The 25,351-nt window shown below is 39.4% G+C and overlaps 1 protein-coding gene across 8 annotated transcripts in view; it reads left to right on the top strand.

Moving 5' to 3' along the window:
* The window catches only part of grin2bb (glutamate receptor, ionotropic, N-methyl D-aspartate 2B, genome duplicate b), a 105,680-nt gene that overhangs the window by 68,785 nt on the left and 11,544 nt on the right, over window positions 1–25,351 (top strand). For all 8 annotated transcript variants that reach the window (XM_037099398.1, XM_037099434.1, XM_037099453.1 and 5 more), the window contains 8 exons: window positions 8,202–8,316; window positions 8,532–8,737; window positions 10,784–10,955; window positions 12,962–13,115; window positions 14,790–14,915; window positions 16,168–16,397; window positions 18,292–18,452; window positions 20,732–20,919. In XM_037099398.1, coding sequence (XP_036955293.1) covers window positions 8,202–8,316; window positions 8,532–8,737; window positions 10,784–10,955; window positions 12,962–13,115; window positions 14,790–14,915; window positions 16,168–16,397; window positions 18,292–18,452; window positions 20,732–20,919 — 1,352 coding nt within the window. The remainder of the gene's footprint in view (window positions 1–8,201; window positions 8,317–8,531; window positions 8,738–10,783; window positions 10,956–12,961; window positions 13,116–14,789; window positions 14,916–16,167; window positions 16,398–18,291; window positions 18,453–20,731; window positions 20,920–25,351) is intronic.

The following is a 25,351-nucleotide window of genomic DNA, read 5'->3' as shown; positions in this document are numbered from 1 at the left end:
AATTTAAGGAATGCAAAGAACCTAGGGAAACATTATGCAACCTCCCCTGCCACTGCTGCATTAATCTCCAGGTTGAGGTTGATGTATTACAGTAAATTTTGTTCCTGTATTCACCCGTGTTTCTGTTTTTTTCATGTGTTTTTTGTATCTTGGGCACTTATGCATGCCGTCTAGGATTTTGTCAGCAAGAGGACGGAGATAACAATAACACACAACACAGCCCTGAATATTTCAGTCCCCAAAGGGCGCTATCAGACACAGGGTTAGCTCTCAATCATCCTACAGGCCCACGTCTGGGATGCTGCTGTGTGTGTGAGAGGGAAGAGTGTGTGTGTCTTTTCTAACCAGCCATTTCATTTGTATCCATTCGACTGAGCAAAGGTAGAGAATTTGGATTGGTGAATTTTGGTGCTGACCCCAGAGGGAGGGGAGCAGCGCGCACACACACACACGCACAATTCCACCTATTCCACCCCCTCACCCCCTGAGACAGAAGCAATAATAAGGCCATATGTCTCTGCGTGGTCCTCTATCGCTAGAGGCCACAGTGGGCTGCGTGCACGCTGGATAAGCATGCCATCCTGTCAGCGCTGATGGACGGAGATGGGAGGCCCCAGTGAATCACGCTCTCAAATTTGTTTAGGGGCTGCTTGACCTTATGGGGCATACACACACATTCATACATAAATACATGCATACACTGAAAGCGCAAATAAGCACACACACACTCATACAAGCAGAGCTCCAGAGGCCATCCATTGTTTCCTGGCAGACAGTGAGGACAGGAACGCTAGGATAATGAGAAAATGTGCTCCAAGTGGTTTTGGATGAGGCACTAAGGGGCTTATTTGTGTGTGTGGATGTTGCAGTGAAAGGGATGATTTTTATTATTTGTTTGACTGCGTATGTGCGTTCGAATTCCCTCTCAAATCCCAGTGCTGATATAAAATGCTGTGCTGGTATATATGATGTAAGAGATGATTAATATTTTGTTGTGTTGCTTTCATGTGATCTGATGAGACATTTGTCTTCATGTCTGTTAGCTGGCTGCGTGCTCTCAGTCTGTGGAAAACCTTCTCCGCAGGCCATTTGACCCTCGTGCTGCCTCTCATGCATGTAAGGTGAACATATTACATCCTAGTTCACCTTTAGAGTTGCTTTTCCTGAAGCGGAGGGCAGTATTATTACATTTCTTAATGGGAACAATAAAAGCGGCTGTCTAATAAATCCTGCTGCTGTTTATTAGAGGTCTGCAGGCTTTTTAATTTCTCTTTGGGGCATCCAGAGCACAAATGATTCTTTTTTTTTAATGGAAGTGGGGTAGAACTTTTAAACATCCGTGTTTCCTCCTCGTCGTGTCATTTAGTAATCGTTTCCACTGAGGTCTCTCTTTGCACTGTGTGGATAATTTTGTTTTTGCTCATTTATTATATTATATTTCATATATATTTCATATGGCCTTTTACTTATTGGAATATTCATCAGGTCACAGCTGCACATGTGTTATACAGGTTTAGTTTTATTTTAAAATAGGATGGATGGGGGACTTTCAATATATTGGAGAGCAAATTTCCTCTCATTCAGTCAGGACAGACTTTCTTATGCTGGATTAGTGAGACATTTTTGCTGACCTCAGATATATTTGTAGTGAAATCTTTTGTTCCTTATCAGCCAACGTTTATATAGATATGATTCATCTACAATAAGCTAGTATTGGGAGATATGTCTATATGATATAAAACCTTATCACATGAGCAGTACCCTGCAGAGCTGTGCATTTTACGAAGTGTTAATTTCTGTCAATGGTCATTGAGTTTGTGTTTGCATAAACCTTTTTGTCTTTTTTGGCTCAGCTTTTACTTTCCTTAATTCGAGAATCTTGAGTACTGTTGCATTGTTACGCAGTCAGTATATTTATATACATGCATATTCTAATTTTACATTATTTTGCAGTCAACCTTTCTCCAAGTTTGTTAATAATCCCATATCAAAAGAAATAATGTCCACCACACGGACATATAACATTTTTGCACCAAAATCAGTAAGTTTGCTATGAAATTGGTGAATGATTTATTTCCCATTGCCAGTAGACAGCATTTCCTGTCTGCCTTTTCAGTTTCTTTTTCTTGTGAAAAAAGGTAGCAATAGAAAACAGCATGGAGGCCAGTGTCAATGTCACAGATGCTCCTTTCTTATATATTTGATTTTAGTCTCTATTTCAAACTCAACGCCAACTGAACAGTGTTTGAGTACTGCTTGAACAGAGACAAATTATTTACTTACTTACTTAGAATAGCTTCATTGCACAGCGCCAGAAAAAGGGCAAAGATAAGCTTGATATTCCGTCTCTGCTGATCATATCTGTTGCAAATAAATACCTGTGACTACTGTAGATTTATTTGTACTGGGACTAAATGCAGATTGTTCCTTTTCCACTGAAGATAAAAGTAAGATGGAAAGATTTAAATATAGGACCATTGTTAGCACAACAGGTAATTCCAGAGAGAGCGGTGGCAAATCAGGAGAGAAATTGTCAGTGGGGTTTTCCTGTTGCGTCGAAGAATACTTAGTAGCAAGTAGGATGAGATCATCAGAGAAATTATTTTGAAAGCTCTCTCACTGTGTGCCTAATTACCTCCTTTTCTCTTTGAATGTAACTTTGAGTAATGTGCTGTTAGGGACACATTATTTTAAGGACCAGTGAAAAAGCAACAGTAAAAGTATATATCAGTATTTGAGGTGTGAATACTGTAGAAGGTCAGTGTCCTTGCCTGTTCAGCCCTTGTTCACATTTGAAATAAGAGGGGGCTCTCTGATACATTGCTCCGTCTCTCCAGACACCACAGGTAGCCTGTCTGATGTCTCCCTCTCAGTAGGTGTCCTCATGGGCCCAGATCACATGGAGCTCATGTAGACTCACTTATTAAAGGCTGCAGCTCAAAGAGATTCTCAGCCTCACATCTCTTCTTATGTGCAGTACACATCACTCTCTGTGTGTATTTATGATATCAGAGCCTCGCCACCAGCAACGCATGAATCGATGAATAATCGATGAGTTAATTTTTTTAATGTTCTGAATGTGTTATGTAAAAATTACTCCAGTAAAGGATATTTCTAAAGTTACATTTGAGTGGAAACTTGAGTTAAAGCCACACATTTATCTTGCAGAAAAGATTTTGATTTGCAGATAAAAATGAAATAAATAATTTACAAACTGGCGTCTTATGAAAATTATTATCCATATTCTTCTTTTAACACTCTTTTATGATAGACTCTATTGCAGTCTGATTATATCTATAGACACACTTGATGTCAGACTCTGTAAACTAATGAGTGGTCACTACTTATTTTAACAACATTAAAACATTAATTTGATAATGATATAATTGGACAACCCATTCTACCTTCTTAGCCAGAGCCATTTCCCAAATATCTAGAAAATATATCTTTTTGAAAAAGTAATACAATTTTAGGATGGTACAGCAATAGATTTTTAATGACGTTATTATGCTCATTCAAATGTGTTAGATTTTTTCCCGAACACTCACACGTGAACCTGTTCAGCCTGTAGTAGCTGAAGTTAATTAGGAGTGAGGGATGGTTGAACATTTGTGAGTAGGATGGCAGGGATATATTGTATATTGTTAGTTCCCTCCCTATACACCTCACTATTTTTGTACTGTTGTGTTGGTCACCGGGCACACAGTCAGCCAGGAAAATGAAGGTTAAGTGGCAATCCATTATATTATAGACTAAATGATTGAATAAACTCATGTTCTGTCCCTTTTGGTTGTTATTTGTCACTTTGAGGAAAACTGAAATGATCCAGTTGTTTCAAAATATTGGCAACAACAATTTTTTCAAGTCAAATGTTTTTCAGTGTTTGTTTCACAAAAAAACCGTCTGTTTTCATTCTGTTGAGGGTCATTGAAACTGATGATAATTGTGGAATAACATGCACAGTGACACATTGTACTGTTGCAGCCCTGGTGGGGGTTTCTCGCACACTACCAGTCTTGTGCATCCTTTTTTGGTGCAGCCATGCAATGTCTCCTTCATTTTAGTATGGATTTAGACATCGATTGTCATGGAAACGGTAAAAGCTTTGAAGCATTTGTGTCAGCTCTAGAAAAGATTATGAGTTTTAATTTGATTGTAATCACAAAGATGTTGTCTGATTTATTCTGGAGTGAACACTTATTCTGAAGTGTACCAGCACCATACTTCATATGCCTTACTATAATTTACCATATTCTGTAGTTGTGCTGCACTCAGACACTATATCCATCCTACAGCACTTGCAGTGTGTAGTATGCATTTCATCAGTAACTGGTAACTCTTCAGAGGCAGGTTTTCTGCAGTCATCCCAGATTATGAGTCATCCACCTAAACCTGATACAGTATGTACATGTGTGTCTGCGTGCATGCACCATACACTTCCTCACACACGTGCACAGCAGGGATATATATTTTTGAATCCCTGCATTGCAGTGACAGAGAATTTGTGACCCTGTACAGCTTCACTTAGAGATAAAAACTAAATCATATCAAATGTCTATGAAACATGTCTGTAGAGATCTTAGAAGGAAAAAAGGGGTATTGTGTCAGTGTCTCTGTAACTAAAAAATAAATTACGCTCACAGCCAGTGATTAGTTGGGGAACAGTTGGTGAGCGAGGCGCACACACGCGCTGCATATGGCTGTGATGAAGCCACACAAGGTTTTTTTTCTTCTCCTTCTTTCAACAGAGTCAGAGGGGAATTCTGACATCAGAAGGGATCAAACGGCACATAAAAGCTACATCAATAGTACAGGGATACAAAATGATAAACAGAGCAGCCTCCTCTGCTGTAAAATTTCAGCATGCATCAGTCTTTGTAAAGGCACAGGTTAATGTACGGGCAGATGAGTCCCATTGATGTGTGATTCAACGCGCTGCTCTGAGGTGAGATGGAGAGATTGATCTGAGAGTGAAAGACAGCATGAGGGGAAGTGGGTAAACACTCAGGTTTAGACAGAAAAATACTCCTTTTCTCTCTTTCAACTAGCCTCTCTTGGGCGAGATTACTGTTCCCATGGCAACGCAGCTGATTGCATGAAAATTGCTGTGGTTGTGGGTGCCATGGCAACACATTACATTACATTATACTGGTGTTAAGAGCCCGAATGCATCTTGGTGTTGCGTATACGTGGACATGACAAGATGATGCTCTCCACAGTATGATGTCACAGTACTTTTCTCAGTCACTTTTTTGTCTAATTTTTTTATTTATTATATGAGCATCTTTGTATTATGTGTATGCAATTCTATTTTTATTACTTGACTGAGAGATCCACTCAAGAAGTCAGAATCAGAATCAGGTTTATTATTAGATATTATTATTGATGTTTTCATCAACTAGGAACTGGCACGGCTGTTTTGGTTCATAACAGTAAACAGAAGAGAATTATACAGAAAGATATAAATGCAAATACTGCTAGTTAAGAATAACAGAAATTTGAAAATATAGTATAGAAATATGTATAGAAATCAACATGTCACATAATGCCCTTGTACTCATGTTGTCCTCGTACCTTAGCTGAACTGAGGCCATTACTGGTCACATGGGTCGCCCTGAGGTCCAGATCGCAACAGGTCGAGATCTGCCGAGCCTCCACCTTGATCTAATTGGTTCCCCATTCACACCGAGATTATGTATAGCAGGCTAATTGCATGTTAAATGTACATTACAGCATTTTCAGCGTGCTAACCAGCCAGTATGCAGCAATAAGCATTTCATGGAGACTTGTGTCATATTATTGACTTTCTCAAAGAATGTAGCCCACTTAGGTCTGGGTGCGTGTGTGTGTGAGAGAGAGAGAGAGAGAGAGAGGTGCGATATAAATAAAGTTGAAGACGTTACAGATAGAGGTACTGAATGTTCTAGTAGGAGGTACTTGCGATAAAATCTTGGGTAAGTTTCAGGCCACATTGCTCATCTGTTGTCTGCGTTTATTGTGTTCACTTGTGAATAGATTTTTTTTTTTTCACACCGTTGACTTGGTTGGAGATGACGGTGGGTAAATTGTGCACTCCTTTTTAAAAAAAGTTTGCACGCACATATACACACGCGGGGCCCCTCAGTATTTATTTCTCTGGTGGATTGTTTCAGAGGCAGAGCGTCTCCATGGTGATGGCAGCCCACAGATAGGGACGAGGAAGAGTGAGGAAAGGAGGCGGCGGGGAGAATCTGCCACTGCCGTACACTTGTTGACACACATATATGATGATGTGTTTTCGCATAGGCGGTTAATGCACCGTACTCCTTCCTCTCTTCCACCTTTCAGTCCTAGTTTAATGTTGCTCTGTCACTTTCATTCTTACAGCTTCCTGGTGCGCTTTCTTTATATTTCTTAATTTGATTAGGTGCCGTATGCTTTACCAAGTTTTAAACTGGGCCGTCGTTGAAATGTTCTACATTAACTGAGAAACTGCGGGAACACTGGATCATTTAACTCAGAGCAGAACAGCAGCATTACAAACTGTCCCTCTCCTAGAGCCCTGTGATTCTGCTTTTTCAGTTTCTTTTTTTCATGCATAAATACAGTGTATATGAATTTACATAACGCCCTTATTTCTAAAAAAGCTTGGGCGCTGCAAAAAAATGCAAATAAAATCAGGATGCAAAAATTAGCAAATTACAAATTGTGAGGCCACATAGTAATATCCTTTATACATTATGTGTTTTGCTAGGTGGTGAACCTCACCCCATCCTTGCCTGGGAACAGCTGAGCCTTTCAAGGAAGGATCACCTGTTACTAATTAGCCTGTTCACCTGTTGAATGTTTCAAACAGTTGTTATCTTGAGCTTCTACAGCACCTTCACAAATACATACAAATGTACATACAAAGCACATAAACATACGTACAGTAAAAATAAACCTGTTATAAGGCACTTTGATTAAAATGGTTTTGCAGAAGTGATTTAAGAGAAGATGCTCTCTGGAATGTCCTTTCACGATTGGGGTGTTTTACCTGCAGTGACAGCTGGCTTAAGGACCTGAAAGAGTATCTTTCTTCTAAAGGTATAATACAGACATATGATAAAATACATAACAATATATAAAATGCCAAAAGAGTAATCAAACATAAACAAAGCAAATGTGTTGAAAAGCATAGTGTGAAACCTGTGGGTGTATGATATTATACGTAGCCAGACATTATTTTCTGGACCATGTATCGACACATTTCACAGATTAATATAACTACTATTTCACTGCCAAGTATTTGAACTGAATATTTGACAGCACTGACTCATTACAAACACCAGCCGAGTACGCTTCGTGATTGAAATGTTTTGGCTCAATATTCAAATGTTCAAGACATTTGAGGATATTTTTAAAATCCTTGATTTCATATGTGCACTTTCTCCATCAGCATTCCAACTATTTTAAACTGAATACTGAATACATTACTCTTATGACCTCTGTAGAGAAGTTTATCACCTCTTACACTGTGATAGCAGTGCTGTGCTGATGACCATGTTGTGTTGTAGCCTTGAAAGCTGCATTAATCAATTTTCAATCATGTGTAATGTGAAAGATGTTGCAAAGATGAAGCCACAGAGAATTTTAACTCAACTCTGCAGTATCTTTCAGCTCCATGGAGCATTTTAGCGCCTTTCATCTCATTATTTTGCTTCAGCTCCTCCACAACTTCACTTTTATGGTTCAAGCTCTCTTGAATCTTGTTTCCAGCTGGAGCTTTCAGCAGAAAAGTTCTAGAAATTGCTGAAATGTAAACTACCTGGTCAGCATCAAGCAGCAGACAGACAGTGAAGTAGCTGGTGAATACAGTGGAGCTGTTCAAGAGCCAAATGTTCCTGTTAAGGTGGAGACCAAAGACAAAGCTCAGAGTGAGTGAATATTGGAGTAAATGTGTGTCTCCTGGATGTGTGAGGAAAAAAAACATTTGGATGTGTTTACTGTTGTTGTGCTTCCCCCAAGGCAAAAAGAAAAAGCAAAAGTTAATGTAGTTTTAAAGAAAAAGATGCCATATTTCTAGCTGCCAATGCAGACAAGTGGTCTTTAGTTGCTTGCAGTTAGCAAACTCCCGACTAAATCCTCCACCCTGGACCTTTAATTATATATAAATCTAAAGTCAAAATTCTGCTTACAGATACTCATTTATCTAATTTACACTAATTTACACTCATTCTCAGGTACCTGATGAATGTGACCTTTGAAGGCCGAAACCTGTCCTTCAGCGAGGAGGGTCATCAGATGTTCCCGAAGCTTGTCATAATTCTTCTAGACAAGGATAGACAATGGGACAGGGTGAATATCTTCTCTTTTTTTCTCTCCTACAATTGCTCCTTTCTGTGTAATGTCCCTTCCTTCCTTCCTCTCTTTCTCTAAACTATCTTCTGCCTTTTTTTTTCTGGTTTATCTTTTTCACCCGCTTTGATCTGTCTGTCACGTTTTCTTTGCCACTTGACGTACCTGTTACAGTATCCTGTATCAAAAAGCTGTCCTCCTACTCACTCACATAGGTTGGCAAGTGGGAGAGAGGCTCTTTGACGATGAGGTACCATGTGTGGCCTCGCTTTGAGCTGTACTCGGGTGCGGAGGAGCGTGAGGACCACCTGTCCATCGTCACTCTGGAGGAGGCGCCGTTTGTCATCGTGGAGGACGTGGACCCTCTCAGCGGCACCTGCATGAGGAACACTGTGCCGTGCCGCAAACAGCTCAAACTCAGGTGAGAATTTAGGTTCAGTCAGTTTCTTTTTCTTCAGATTCACTGTTGGAATCCAGGAGGAATATTAAAGAGTCAGGTTTCAAAAATAGAACACTTTAATGAATCTTAGTGTGAGACGTATTGATTTATGCGTCAATATGGCTGCAAAATGAATTATTTAAAAGGTTTCTGGTATACTATATAACGTTCTGAATGCATTCAAAGTCATTTGTCACACCTTACAAATCACAGGTGGTTATAAAATAACATAAAGCACCAACGGCTGCATCTGAGTTCAGCAGAATATTATGCAAAGTGTGAATGTACGCAAAGGAAATGGATTAATGCTATCATGAAACACGCATGTATCGAGGAAAGCTCACAGTCATAAATTATTGTACATTTTCCTTGAATGTTCCCTTTGGCATCTTTGTTTATAATTTTCCCGTCACTGCAGGAAGCTGTAGTGACTCTCCTACTTTTTCTTCACTTTAATAATATAATCGTTTTCACCATCGCTCACTGCTCTACTGTATAATTACCTCCGCTCGCCTCACTACTGCTAACTAGATCATTGTCTTGGTTTCTGTCACTGTTTTCCTCCCTCCCCCCACCTCTTCACCCTGACCCTCTCAGTATCCACTTCTCCTTGGTGTGTGATAATGAATTTTCTTCAATGGCCTCCTTTTCTATCACTGGCCCACCTGAAATCTCCTGAGGGTGTCCCACATCTTCTGGCTCAGTGGTTCTTTTATTGACTGATCTTTCACCTTGTTCTTTCTCCTATTCCCCTATTCCCCTTTTCTCCATCCCTCTGCTTGTCTGTCTGTCTGTCTGTCTGTCTATTCCTTCAAAGAAATCCTCACATTCAACATTTTCAGGGATAGGCAACATTCTGCCACAGAAAATATGCTGTATTTCTGTCCAGCCAGAAACACGCCATGAGGCTGATAAACAGAGCTGTGCAGATTTGTCTTTGTATGCACAAAAGCAGAGAAGATGCCAACTTAGTGCCAAATGTATGAGCATCACAGTTCACCTATATTCAGTGCTGTACAATTTGTATTATATTGCAGTAGTCATGTTTTTTTCAGGTTTTTATTATTTAAATTATTGTTTTTTTCTTGATTAATCATTGAGAGATGTCAGTTAATTGTTGATAAACACATATCTCTGTGCTGATGATGATGTCTTACTTTTTTTGACTAACGGCCCAAAATACCAGAATATTTTTACCAGCAGCATATCATCTCATTTGAAATGCTGCAACAATTAATGTTTGACTATAACAATTAATCAATGATCCAATTAATTTTCTGATGACCAGGATTTAGGTTTACCTCAGATGGTTTCACTGAACAGCTCCTGGTGTCTTCTGTTTTTTCACTTGTGCTTGTCATTGAAACAACCTGGTTGAGTTTTTAGTTGGAATGAGGGATCTAAATGATTATTCGCTGCTTATGAAAAATGTATCAACTGACGATCATTGATGGGCAAAAATGCATCAAAACATGTATTGTTAAAAATAACAAATACTTGCCCATGAAAAATATCAACATAAGATAAATACTGGCATGAAAAAGTGCTTGTAGTGAAAATGCAAGTCAATTTTCACTTCTGATACAAACTAATTTTATTTAATTTTACCCAGTTAGTAGCCTCAATATGGTTTTGATTTTGGTTTTTGAAAAGCAACTGCCTTGAGCTCTGCCCTGATTTTGCATCGAAGATGTGGTTTGGTGTCAGAGTTCAAAATCCTTTTCTAATGGAAAAACCTTTAAGATTCTTCATATATTATTAATGATTAACTGATGATCGTCAATGAAAGAAATTCCATCCCAAAATTTGCATCCCAAAAAAAAGCCCCCCAAAATACCTGATAACCTGCACAGGGATCCTGGCTGTTCTTACTTGTGTTCCATTTTTTAATTTCATCTCTGCTGCGGTCCTCTTTCTATAATCTACTTGTCTTATGTACCTGAAATCCAAATAAAAGTCAGTTTATTTTCCGCTGTTCCTCTATCTTTACTTCCTCTCCCTCCTCTTCCTCTCTATACCACCTCCCAGCAATCAGACAGGTGATTCAGGGATTTACATCAAGCGCTGCTGCAAAGGTTTCTGTATAGACATCTTGAAGAAAATCGCCAAGGCAGTCAAATTCACCTACGACCTGTACCTGGTCACCAACGGTAAACATGGAAAAAAGGTTAATGGGACATGGAACGGCATGGTCGGAGAGGTGAGGACATTTCTCTTTATTTAACACAATCACTGTCTATTCCACATGTTTTTGATAAATTTGTTTCACAGATCTGCAGTAGACAGATGGTTGTACAGAAGAAAAAATGTGGATGAGATGATGTTCTGATAAGCCTGGCCCAACACTAGAAAGATGGCTGTAAACAGTTTTAAAATGCCCAGAATGAAAATTTGGTTGATTTCAAACAGAAATACTGGCACGTCAGCTGATTGTGGATTTCACACCTGGCAGAACACTGGATACATCGCCATACAAGCATTATTAAACCAGCAGTATGACTAATAACAGAAGTGAATGAAATATTGAATCATATTCAGTGTGAGACATTACGACCAGTGTAGTACACCAGCATATTCACTGTTTCTGAAGATCTGTTTTTTGACCATCATGGTGGGTGGTGTGTCACTCGTGGCATACAGTATCCCTATCACCATTGAACCTTTCTTTAGCACACTTCACTGGAACAAGAGTGGCTTCCAAAAAAATTGTAAGTAATCCTTATTGTTGAATCCTGCCACGACAGTACAGGAATATATATGTCATAACAAGGTTGTAGGTTATGTAAAGCGACAAATAGGAAACTAATCTTGCAATGTTGACTTTTCAGGCAATATTGGGGAGTTGCAAACTAGGGAACACAAATATTAACCCTCCCACAAAGAACTGTGGCAATTAAAACCAAAATGCAGTGCCTCTTTTTTGGTCATTATCCCACCATATTTCCTGTGAGAAAACACAGACATCGAAAAAAGTTGATTTTACATCCAGCTGAAAAATACAACAGCTATGAATCAATATGTCTTCAATTATTATTATTATTATTATTATTTTTAATTTCTTCATTTGTTATTCTTTGTTCATTTTTTCGTTTTTGTATGTTTGTTGTTTTTTCAATCTCTTTCTCTTCCCCTTTTCTCATCACTGCTGAGGCAGTTTGTAATTCACTTTCTTTACTATATAAATACAAGGCACTAAGATTATTTTGTTAAAAATCAGTAAAACAAGCTGATAAATATGTAATCAAGTACTGATACTTGCACTACTACAAGCAGAGAGAATTTTAAAGGGCTTTTAGGAATTTATCTTTATGATGGGACTAATTATATTGTCTGAATGTCTCTTTATGACTTTTTCTCATGGTTTCTGTCAGCCATAGAGCATTTGTTCCCCCACAACCTGGCCTGAGGGGGAGTTGTGATCAATTCCGCAAAAACCTCAGGAGGAGGACAATGAAGCTCCTAATCAGAGATGGAGGAAGAAATAGACATAGAGAAAGAGAAAATGATTGGGAAAAAGACAGAGACAGGGAGAAGACCGCCTCAGGGAAAGACCCACTTCTCTCCTGCACGCATAACACATTAGACATCCAGCAGAATACAGCCTTTACAGACACGCATGATGTCCAACTGAATTGATTATGGCTTCAAACAAGCAACTTTATTAAGAGTTATGATGCATATCGTACTTAAAGATTACAGCATCTTTAGTATCTGTTATAAAACTCAACACTATGCAAATGTACAGTTCATGCATGCATGGATGCATTAGTGCTTCAATGCCTAAGTAAGCAGCTAATGATTTAATTTGAATGGGGGGGGTGAACGGACCAAAGATGCAGAAAACAGAATGAGAGAGAGCAAGCAGAAAAAGAAGAAGTGTAACAAACACAGAGAGAAAAACAGTGTGTTGGATTCCTGTTCACTCTGGCATGCATACAGTATACCTTATTAGCAGTCTTTGTGCTCCATTTTTATTCATGGCCCGAGGCACCGGAAAGTAAGGTCTAAATATACTGGAACACTCACAGGGACTCGAACAATGACCCAGTGTTGTAATAATCCTCTTGCTTCCATTCTAGTAAAGAAATGTCTCAAATATCTGGCAGACATGGTTGCTCATGTTTCTCTTACGTTTAGCATCATACACCTGCTGACCTTTTTCGTTTCCCTTCTGTCTGTCTCTGTCTGTCTGCGGTCAACCCTCAGGTGGTGCTGAAGAATGCCCACATGGCGGTGGGTTCACTCACCATCAACGAGGAGAGGTCAGAGGTCATTGACTTCTCTGTGCCCTTTATCGAAACCGGGATCAGCGTCATGGTGTCACGTAGCAATGGAACCGTCTCCCCCTCCGCCTTTCTTGGTGAGCAGATGTGCAACATAGTCCTCCTTACACACACACACACACACACACACACACACACACACACACACACCATTCTATAAATAGGCAAAAATGAAGTACATTTTCAGGCTAAAATTAACAATCTTTTTATGCAACGACTGTAAAATCACAGCCTTAAGTGGCTGCATTATAAGCATGGTGACATATAAGAGTATTATTAAAAAATGAAAAATGTACTTGTACAGAGGTTGAACTGCAGCTCTTGACCTTGACAAATGCTTTCAGTTGCATCAAACACACACAAGTTGTCAAGGAATTTGGTACAAATTTGGCTGCAAACTCTCAGCTAACAGCTGCTCTTTTGGAAATACAAGGGGAGAGCAACTGGTGTATCTGAACACAAAGCAACCAAACAAACTCAAGTTGATTTACCAAGGAAGTCAAATAAAATCCTTTTTTTATCATGTCATGAACAACTGTGATCCGATTTTTTTCAAAGGAAGATGGTTACATTGCTTAGAGGTAGCAACTCTTCATCTAATAGCTCCTTCTAGCTTCAAGCATTGAAAATGCTTGTTATGCAGACATATTTTTGATCAACTGTTCTTTTATAACTTGCTGTATATAGGTCTGTTTACAACGCAAGTTCTCTCTTAAATGATTTTTTTAAGAGGGCTGCTTTCAGTCAATTAAAACATTTCCAGTAAATGTTCCTGCAGCAAATACCATCGCACATTTAAGCAGCAAACCAGAAAGCTGTAGATATAAACTTGACAGGACAGATGAAACCCTCCAGAGGAAACAGAATTAAACTTTCAGCTTCTGAAATAAATCTGATATGTATTTTTGATATCTCTGATGAAACTCTGCATTTATCAGGAGGATGTTTTCTTTTTTCCAGACAGTTTCACTCTGTGAACCGTGACTGAGAGTGTGACTAGATGTGTTGAAGAACACAGAAAATTAATGAACACTGGATCAGATCTTGTCAGCATGTCAGGAGATTTAAATAACCAATGAAGTTAAGCTGCTCTACCTACACACAGCATCTCTTAATGGAGAGACGCACTTTAGAGCGGGCACACCTGGCTTTTAAAGGTAATGGGAGATGACACTCTGTTTAGTTTAATTCATGTTATGCCCAAAACACAGCTATAATTAATTAACAGTCTAAATACAGCCCCTCTGTGCCCTGCTCCTTTCTATTTCACCCATATTATGTGCTGTTAACCCTAAATGCAGTATTCACGTCACACTATGTACTATTTATAACTGGGCATCTCCAACTGCTGATGAAGGTGTTATGATCCAGTCGCAAGCTTCAGAGCTTCTAAATGGATGTTGTAGTGAGATTCTTTGGTTCACTACAGTGCTACTGTTGTGCTTGTCACAGCCTATTCCGTGTGTGAAAATTGCAAAGCAGAGCGCAAGTGGTGGAGGATGTGCCCATTTCAATGAGTACATCTGTCTATTCACACCTACCGACCATCCTCTCAGTTTCTCTCTTGAGTAGCGCTGGTTAGTGTTCACACAGACTCAAATAACAATCCATCACTGTACAACAATGAGCACACAGAGTATAACATGTGAATACAAATAATCAAGCTAATACCGGGGGGGGGGGATTTTATAATTTCCTTTCATTTGGTTTAATGAACTTCCCATAACCCCCACCCCCTCTCTGTGTTTTAGAGCCCTTCAGCGCTGATGTCTGGGTGATGATGTTTGTGATGTTGCTTATCGTCTCGGCCGTGGCTGTGTTTGTGTTTGAGTACTTCAGCCCAGTGGGTTACAATCGCTGTCTGGCAGACGGACGAGGTGAGAGGACTTCATGCACACACACACACGCACACACACACACACACACACACACACACACACACACACACACACACGCACACACACTCACACTGCTCAGATTCAGTCAATCCATTATCTAAAAAGGCGACAATAAGGTACATTTTCAGACTAAAATGAAGACTGAGGTGGCAGGTTTTGTTACCTTGAATGCACTATTCAAACAGAGTACTCCGTGCGCCAAATTACTTTAACAATCCTGTCTGAATGAGTGCAACTGGAGCACGGGGACTTACGCTGCTCGATGTCTTGAAGTACTTATCTACATCTACAGTTGTTTAAGCTCCTCCACTAATGAAAAGGATCATTGACAGGAACCAGATAGGTGATCTTAAGTATTCTTAGCATACCTGTGTGAACAAAGACTCCTCTGTTCTTGCACTACAACAGCTTTTTTCTGTTGTTCCATTCTCAAATATTAGACAACGTTGCTGCAGCTCGGGCTGTAAAACCTGATGAATGCACTTAAGTAGATCTATTACCATACACTGAAAATATGTGTCAGGTTTAATGGGGTCTGACAGTATGGAACAACTCTACCCTGTTGAATCACATTCGGTTCCAGCAGGCCGTTCAAATCAATTTGCCCATCAAAATCAATGGTTCAGATTCAATCTATTTTTTTCCTGCAGGTTTTATACGCCTAGCCCTGTTTGACTCTCAGGATTGCATTATACTGCCACAACGGCAGCCACTCAAGATAAAATCAGAGGAGTCTTATATTGCTGCTCGCAGCCTTTTTATCAAGAACGAGAGGGGATAAGAGTAACAGTGTGTGGTTTGGAGTTATGTTTCCTGACGTAGTGTTTTCTGAATGTCTTCAGTCATAGCAACAGTGAGGTTCAATTGCCTGGTTATGTAAGGATGTCATCCCATACCACTGCTCCAGCTGTAGCATAATTGTAGCCTGCTGTGTGCCCATCATGCCCCCCTCCTCTCTCTCTTTCCCCCTGTCTCTGATGCCACATAGTTACAGTAGGTAGTGTTTCCATCCTGCTACCTTGCCATAGTGCCACAGAGGTAGGTGGAGCAGAGTTACTCTGTAACAGCAGGTTGTCACAGCGACAAATGACTTTGTCACTGCCATCCATTCCATTCCAGTTCTTTGCATAATGCCGATCATCAGTCAATACAGATAAAGTGAAGTAGATTTTCTACTTGCATCGTTTCCGTCTTTCTTTTTCTACTCCCTCTTCTTATGTGTCACTCCCAGAGCCTGGCGGTCCCTCCTTCACCATCGGCAAGGCCATCTGGCTGCTCTGGGGTCTGGTTTTCAACAACTCCGTCCCTGTGCAGAATCCTAAAGGTACCACCAGCAAGATCATGGTGTCAGTGTGGGCCTTCTTCGCTGTCATCTTCCTGGCCTCCTACACTGCCAACCTGGCTGCCTTCATGATCCAGGAGGAGTACATCGACCAGGTGTCGGGCCTGTCAGACAAAAAGGTGTGAATTAGAGGCAATGATAGAGGGCTGTGGGGTGGAGGAACAGGTGTGTGAGAGTATGTGACGTGGGAAGTTTTGACACACACCTGTGTGAGTGTGAAGAAACTTCATGATTTAAGGGCTGCAGTTTAGGATTATTTTCTTTTTTTTATACAGAAAATAGTCTGTTATATTTTAGCTTAATCGATTGATTGTTTAGTTTGAGGGTTCTCAACCTTTCTCACCACGCCACTATCAGATGAGCTCAAGTGCCCTGTGCTTCACACCACCCATCATCGATTTGAAAGTAATTTTGAAGGGTTATTCAACACTAAAAGTGTATAATGTTACAATATTATTTTAATACAGTTAATCATCAAACTTTTGTTAGGTTTGGTCTCAAATGTTTTCGTTAATGCATTCCTCCTTTTGTGATCTCACTAGTTTTACTGCATCGTTCAGTTACTACACAAGGTTTTCACAGTAGTGGGAGGGGTGTCCGGTACAGTCAGCATAAATACACAAAAAAATAAGTGATTTAAACACAAATCTATGGTCCTATTAGTGTGTTTATTCTCCTCGTTAGCACAAATATGTGGTCATACTTTTAATCAAGTCATTATTTCTGCTTTTTAAAATTAGCTGAGTTATCCCAGGAAGGAAGCTGAAAAGACTGCAGAATAGAAGTGGCAATCAAGTTGTTAAAGCCAAGGATAATGTTTTTAATTTGCCTGTGTTGTTTAACCAATGGTCCAAAACCCAAATACATCGGTTTTCAAATATAGAAAACAAAGAAAAGGAGCAAATACTCCAAATTGAGAAACTGGAACCAGCAAATATTTGTCATGTCTATGCAGTCATTTACTTCAGTTATTACACAATTGTCAACATTATTGTGACAAAGCTTTTTTAATTGCTTTTCTTTGAGAGTGTGCCTCTCAACTGAGGCCTAGTCCACATGTACACAGGTATTTTTTGAATCAAGGTCTTTTCAAAAATATATCTCCACCCAGACTAATTCTTTAGAACCATTTCAGATATAATCTCAGTTCATACTAACACACCTGAAAATGTATATCTCATGGCTGCTGTAAACAAGAAGCAGATCATATACTCTGGTTGCTTAGTTACAGAGAATACTATGAATGAGGCAGTGAAACATGACTGCTCTTCACAGAATCCTCTTGGATAATTTGTCACCATAACATTATAAGCGCTTGTTTTTGTCTCTCTTTTGCGTCATTGTATTATCAATGTCTGTTTGTGTTTTACATATAAATATAATGTTAAACAATATACCATACATTCTGTCACTCATATACAAACAAAGTCCAAACTCAAATACCTCAATATCATCCACATATATATATAGAATTGATCAGTGACGCTACATACAGTGATAAACATGTTTGTCAGCAGCATTGTTTGCAAAAATCGCCCTTTCTGCCCATTCAGAAGTAAAGACTGAAAACTGAGTTTCTGAATATCTTCACCCTGGAGTGAGTTTTCCAAAAGGTCAGTTTTCAGTGACTTAAAATGATGCATAGCAAAAGCTTTTTTTTAAAGAAATACCCATGTATGTGTGGACAGGGCCTTGATTAATAATAAAAATAAGTTGATCAACAGAAAAATGTATCACTTATTCTGATGATATAATTATCAACTAGAAATCATTGTGTGTACAGTACTTGTTTGTCTAAACATGTCCTCCAGATTCTCTAACGTTTGTCTGTCAGTTGAGCACAACTCAGCATTTAGTTAATTTTAAGCATCCGAAAGTATAGTCTTGTGCTCCTGCTCAACAGTGCATTAAAGGCTATTTGATGCGGCTCAGTGCCTTTTCCATGCTAACGAGCACTCCTCTGTCATTTCTCTTCTGTGTGGTTTTGTTTTTCCGGAAAACCCCCCACCGCAGTTCCAGAAGCCTAACGAATTCTCCCCGCCATTCCGGTTTGGCACGGTGCCCAACGGGAGTACAGAGCGCAACATCCGCAACAACTACCGGGACATGCATGCGTACATGACCAGCTTCCACCAGAAGAATGTAGATGAAGCACTGTACAGTCTGAAGAACGGGTGAGGAGGGGAGAGACAGAGGGGAGGATGGAGAGACAGATTGGGGGATGCAAGGAAGGAGAGAGTTAAAATGGATCTCAGCAGGGAAAGAGAAGAGACAGTGTTATGGAGCCGTGAGGTCCTGTTCTGATGCAATACTGAGAAAAGATGATCAAGGATTAAAGAGTGGAATACAGAGGGAGAGGGGGCATTCTGGGCAATGTGGGTGGGCAGCCGGTGGAGCTGCCTGCCACTGGCGCCCAGAATAGCAGCGTAGCCTGTGGTTGCCTTGAAAGGTAGCTAATATTCAGTGTTCCTGCCTGTCTTCCGATGTTTCCATCACCAACTGCTTAAAAATTAAGAGTGCAAAGCAGCAATGTACCTCTGGTGTCTGGTGAGAATTGTAGCTGAATGACCACAGAGGCCTGTAGAGCCCCAAGGCACCGATCTGAGTTTGTCACCAAGCTGGAGACTATCATGTCAGTTAATCTTTCAAATCGCTCAAGGTTTGATATAGAAAGAAAAAAAAGAATACAGGGTGTCCCAGGAAATGTTTCAGCTGATATGGTAAGCCACACAGATCCAGACACACCTCGTCACTCGTTCTGTCTAGTTATTACATTTACACTTTAGTTGTACTTGAGCTGGAGGATAATTTCTTAGATATCTTCTTAGCAGATAGAGTTGCTCTGATGTCATGGAGGTAGTTGAGATAGAAGAAAACCACAAGATGAGGTTGAAAGCTACAGAAACAGCACATTGAGCCTTAAATAGAGAGCAGTTATTTTTGTGAACATATTTGCACATATACATATTTAAGGTTTGTTCTTTCATTTTGTAGGAAACTCCGTTTATAAGTGTACACACATTAACCATTAGCTAGTTGCTTATCAGCCAATATAGACGCATTTTCTCATTTGCAGTAATCCCTAAAAGCTTGTAATAATAATAATAATAATTATTATTATTATTATTATTATTATTATTATTATTATTATTATTATTAATAATAATAATAATAATAATAACAATAACAACTATTATTAATAATAATAATAATAATAATAATAATAATAATAATAATATATTTATAATAAGCACTTATCAAAACCAGTGCCAGTGCTTTACAACATAAACAATAAAATGCACAGTAATAAAAAGACAATATAACCATATAACAATAAATGACTAAAACAAACAAAAAAAAAATAGATTAAATAAAAAGCAATTGGCACATTACAGTTGGGTGGTGCCAGTCTTAATCTTGATGCAGCCAGTTGAATAAATATATGTAAGGAGGCGGAATATTTTACAATATTTTAAAATGACATCAGTGCACAATTAGATAATTATAAATCACCCCAAGCTTATTTTTCTGCATTATAATCTCTAAGAAAAAAAAGTGAAAGTGGCTAATAATGGCCAATTTATCGGTCAGGTTCTAGTAGTAGTAGTTGTAAGTAAAGATGTTGTTGTACATCAGTTACACCAAAGCATCTTTTTTTTCAGGCTGTATAATGTGGTTGTACCACAAGGAGAGTAATTTGCTTGAATAGCACTTTATGAATATGTTTCTTTCCTATGTAACAAAACACAAAACTTCAGGTGAAAATAGTGTCAAAATATCTTTTTAACTCAGAATATGTTCCACATTCTTGCTCATAACTCGCTCATTTATAGTTGGACACCCACACAAGTTTCACAGAAAACCAAATTTGGACTAGAATATAACACTTAGTGAATGTCTCCACAATCACTCCCAAACATGTTTTCTGTATTTCATTTCTGATATTTCATTTGAGTGTACGAAAATCTAATTCTAAATCTAAATTCTCACAATGATAACAAAAATTATATTGTCCGCAGTAAGCACACTACCTTCTACTAAATATCCCTCAATGCAATGTTTTGCCTTTGATTTTATGCACTCATATATTTTTAATAATTTCCTTGTAAGTTTCCTTGAAAAAACTGTCATTTGTCATTAATTATACCTAAAACAGAGACAGAGTTTTAATTGTTACACTTTCAGTTAATGAATTCAGATTAAATGCTGAGCTAGCATTTCCTAGCGTTTTAGTTAGTGCACAGCAGGTTGTCTGAACATGCAAAAATATGCACAGGCAAGCTTATAATTCATCACAGATGGAGAATACAGTTTCTTACAATAAATCTCAATTCGAAATGTTCTTAACTCTTGATGAACAAAGAATAAAGAAGTGCTTTCAGAGGTAGAGTTGTCTCCATAACATGCATAAAACGTATGTTCTGACACGTTTTCCTTCTGTCGCTTTGTGCAGCAAACTGGATGCCTTCATCTACGACGCCGCGGTGCTCAACTACATGGCGGGCAGAGACGAGGGCTGTAAGTTGGTCACCATCGGGAGTGGCAAGGTGTTCGCCTCCACCGGGTACGGCATCGCCATCCAGAAAGACTCAGGCTGGAAGCGAGCTGTGGATCTGGCCATCCTCATGCTGTTTGGAGATGGTGAGGACCAGAGTGTTAATTTTTTTATTGGTAGGAAGAAATATGAACATCCCAGAGCCAGATAAACTCTTTCAACGCAATATTAATGATATTTCTGTTTATTTTTTGCTTTTGTTTTTGATATATTATTTTTGATAGACAACACAAATCCAAACCAGTAACACATTCATACTTTCTCTAAGATAATATCCCAAGGTGAATATACCATAAATAGGATTTCAGAAATGAATCATAATGATTGTTAATGATCATAATTTCAATGTAAAGTTGTACTCTAATCAGTGAAGAATATGTGGAAGTTGCTCGATGAACCTGCTGGTGGATCCCGGCAGTCATCAAGGCTGTCGAGCTGCAGGATGAAGGCTCCTGAGCCAGGTTGGCACAGTTCATTCCTTAATCAACAGCGAGGCAACAGCAGGCCTGAAGGGCTGCAGCTGCTGCAGTTCTATGAGTGTGAAAAGAGTTTGTTTATTTGGTAACATTGGCAGCAACAGGAAATATTGACCTTAACTGAAGAGGGGTAGAAAGAAATGCTGATGTTTTGACTGACATATTTCTTCCGTGTTACATGGATTTTAGGAAGCGGCTCCACAGACTGGCAGACTTGGATGGTGGGCTTATTCATTGAGCAAATCAATTTAAAACGTATTTTTGATTTGTTCTGGCTAAGATGACACTGCAGCATCTCAACAAGGACAGCTTTTCAAATTTGTCATTGACAGAATATAAACAGCAAGCTGTGTTTGCATAAATGACTGTGCAAGTGTGTTTGATGTATCTAAAGTAAGTAGAGTTCTGGGATGTTTTCCCTCTGAAAGCAACTAAGCCAACTCAGAAGTAGCAGACATGAAAGCTGCAATGTTCAGTCTACAATTTAGAGAAGTGCATCAATATTTTAAACATTTTACCACCTTCAGTGGCTGATAAGTGATGTGCAGGGAGTGCAGGAGTAACCTGAGTCTTCACAACCAGTTCACGTGTCTGTGTGGAAAATACTACTTTAGCGCTGTGACACCAGATTATTAGTTCAACAGTATGGCGGCAGTACACCTCTAACCACACCAGCATCTTGTCCTGTAAATATTTGTATTAGGAGGAGTTGAATCCTGGGTCTGTCTCCCATTAGTGTACTGTACACTGTAGGTGCCGCAGAGGAACACTTTCGGTTTGTGGGTCGCGTTTGTTTTGAGCCCCAGCTGCTGTTTTGTGTTTTGGGTAGTGACCGAGAGGAGCCAGCAGGGTGTCTGGCTTCACTGTGAGAAGTTGACGAGTGCAGTGATCCACGAGGGCCTCTGTGCCGAGCTGCTGCTCTGTCACGATGAGAGGATTGACTCAGTTGAGGTGGTTTGTGTACAATTGGCACCTCTGTTCACATGGGTTGTGGCCTCAGATGACACAGATTTTTCCCATCGGTGTGGACAGAGATGATGAGACTAGAGACCCACATTGCCAAACAACACTCGCATATTGTGAGTCTAAGAGCTGCAGTGTTTGTTTGAAAATTGAACTGCAGGTGAACTTTAGTATTTTGTTCACACTGGAGATGAAGACCTAGTAAAGCTTCAGATCCACATTAGACATACTGCAACAGGAAATCACATTTTACAAAATGTGACTGTAAGGCGTTTATCTGTGCTGCAGGCTTTGTGTTTTTAAAGTCAATTATTCTGCTATCAAACATTTAAAAGTCTTTTGCAGAAATGTATCATCGCAGCAGCCACTTAGTTTGGTCTTTCTTTGACACTTTTTTATTCAACATATGGACACACATCATCATAGGACTTAAATTACTTGCTTAGGTCACGTGTTAATAACTAAATTGTTGCCGTGACAACTGAACAGACACCATCCATTGAGGACCATGAAGAGTTGTGTTTGAAAGCCTCAGACCCCTGAAATGAGAACGAAGGATCAAGCTCAAAACATTTTGATAGTTGTAATTTTTTTAAAGGCAGACGTTCTCATTCCTGAGCCACCAACCCAATGTGTCTGTCGTGGCTTAGGTTTTTGGTTTAGCTGTTTCTTGTTTAGTTTTGTAGATAATAACCTTGTGTGTCTTGTTTTATTTCTTTTACTTGTATGAGGTTTTTTTAAGGATAAAATATCTTTAATGTAGCTTCCTGTAGATTTATATGATAAACATGCACATATGATCAGGTAGTGCTGGTATCAGGCTCCAACAAAAACTGTCAGGACATGATCTACAATCAGGTTTGATTTGGCTCACCTGATGATTCTGGTGAAAGAATGACAGGAGTCAGTCAATTAAGGTAAGCTCTGTGAGTCAAATGAAAAAAAGAAGGAACTTATAAAGATCCTCACAAAACATTTTTCATAACACTAGATGGAAAACAATCAAGATGGGTTGTTGTCTTGATTTCCACTCAGAGCTGCAGAGATTTGGTTGGGAAACGTCTCTGCTACTTTTTAACAGGCACCACACAGTGATAAGAACAGATTGGATGAATATTGTAAAGCACTTTGGTTGCTGACTGACAAGTTAGGTACTTTTGCCGTCAGATGTAATGGATGTATTCACACACCTTCAATTACTTTCTATTGTATTAGAGTGTATCCTGGAGTTCCTTCATTTGTGACAGGGGAAGTGTTCCTGCCTTTAGAAAAGGAATGAGGTTCTTTGGGAAGCAGAGATTAGAAACAAAATACTTGAAATACTAAATGTATCACCAGTCATTTTGACATCACTTTCACATTTTGTATTGTCAAGTTACAGATGTGATTGTCCCTTATGTGATTGTATGTGCTCCATACTGCTCCCCAGTATATGGTACAGCATGTTGACACACACACACACACACGGTCGGCTTACATGTGATAACACTTTCCATCTCGGTGCGTGTGTGTTTGTGTGTGTGTGTGTGTGTGTGTGTGTGTGTGTGTGTGTGTGTGTGTGATGGATGAAGGGGACAGTGCAGAGAGAGCATCACCTCGGATCAGATCTTTAGGGCCAGCTCGACTCCGACCTGGACATACTCCGTTGAGTGATCTTCGCCAAAGCGCCAGTGTGTGCATGCATGTGTGCTCATAAGATGTGTGTGTGTGGGGGGTTGCTGTGCTTGACAGCGTGCATGTTCGTGTGCGTGTTCTCCAAAGATCAGACATGTCTGCACAAATTTACCAAATGGAAGTAAAGTCTTATTGTTCTGTCGCGTGTATACAGGAGGCCAACACATCAGACATTACCACTCATTACTTCATCGAGGCTGTTTGGCTGTCAGCACACATATGTTAGTCCAGGTTACGAGATCAGACTCATCGATGTTTGCTCATATCTGTCACTTCCTGTTAAGAGTCCTGATATGAACATGATGTAGGTCATATGTGCAGAGAGAGATTATCAGCAACGGTATAATGACAGGAGTGCTGAATGGATACAGGATCATGAGGAGGAGCAGAGGGATGAGAAAGATGATGGATATGACTGGGGAAAACAGAGAGTAATTAGATTAAAATAGATTTCAATTACAATATAGTTTCTGCTCATTGATTCAGTCACAGTTCTTAATCAATTCATATAGTAATTCAATTGGGTTCATATTGTTGGGTCGATAACCCAATAAGATGGTACATTGAAATTTAAAAGCATTGAGTGCACATCCACGAGAGCGTTTATCCTGCACTTGTGTTGCTTTCGTCAAAATCTGCAGGCTGATCAGAATCGATACTGTCAGCTGCTGAAACTGGTTCTAAATGGAGACAGAAGTTCACATCATTGCTCTGAAGATGTTCTCAGGGATATATCTAGAAATTAAAGAAAAACAGGAGAACCTAGACTTTTTGTGCGCAAGGCATGGGTTGGGTATTGGTAAACATAATGACCGCTAACCACTGTCAACTTTTTTTTTGCCTCTGGTTCATGCCTTCATGTCACTCTGCAACTAGTCCATTCATCTGTCACGATGGAACTTCATTCAAAGCAGAGCTCCACCAAAGAGCCTGCAATCGTTGCGGAAGGTTATCTGATGTGTTCTAAGAATTTTGGATGCGTGGGACGAACTATTTCTTAACGGGACAAAGTAAATGTAAAGAGAGACATTGTTGAGTTCCTATTTTCGTTTTGACAAGTATAATAAATTCTGTAGTCTACCCCTTACATGACCTGGCAAGTGACATTATTCTAAAACGCATAAGAATAACTCCCCCGACATGGTTAGTAAATATTGCCTCTAGAGCCAGCTGCTGAACGAGAAAATGTCATAGCATGATCAGAATAGCCTGACCTGACAAGACAACAGAGAATATTTGGGGTTTGCTAATGGTTTGGATGAGATTATTGGATATTTTCATGCAGTCATGTGATGCACGTGACACCGAGACGCAAAGTAAGCAAGACAGAAAAAGAAAGTAAACCATCTTCAGTTGACAAGATGGTGAACACTGATGATTCAGGTAGGCAAAGTAGTCATGGTGC

This window comes from Acanthopagrus latus, chromosome 1, assembly GCF_904848185.1.
Source record: "Acanthopagrus latus isolate v.2019 chromosome 1, fAcaLat1.1, whole genome shotgun sequence".
Classification (NCBI taxonomy): Eukaryota; Metazoa; Chordata; class Actinopteri; order Spariformes; family Sparidae; genus Acanthopagrus; species Acanthopagrus latus.
This window is presented reverse-complemented; position numbering and strand designations above follow the sequence as displayed.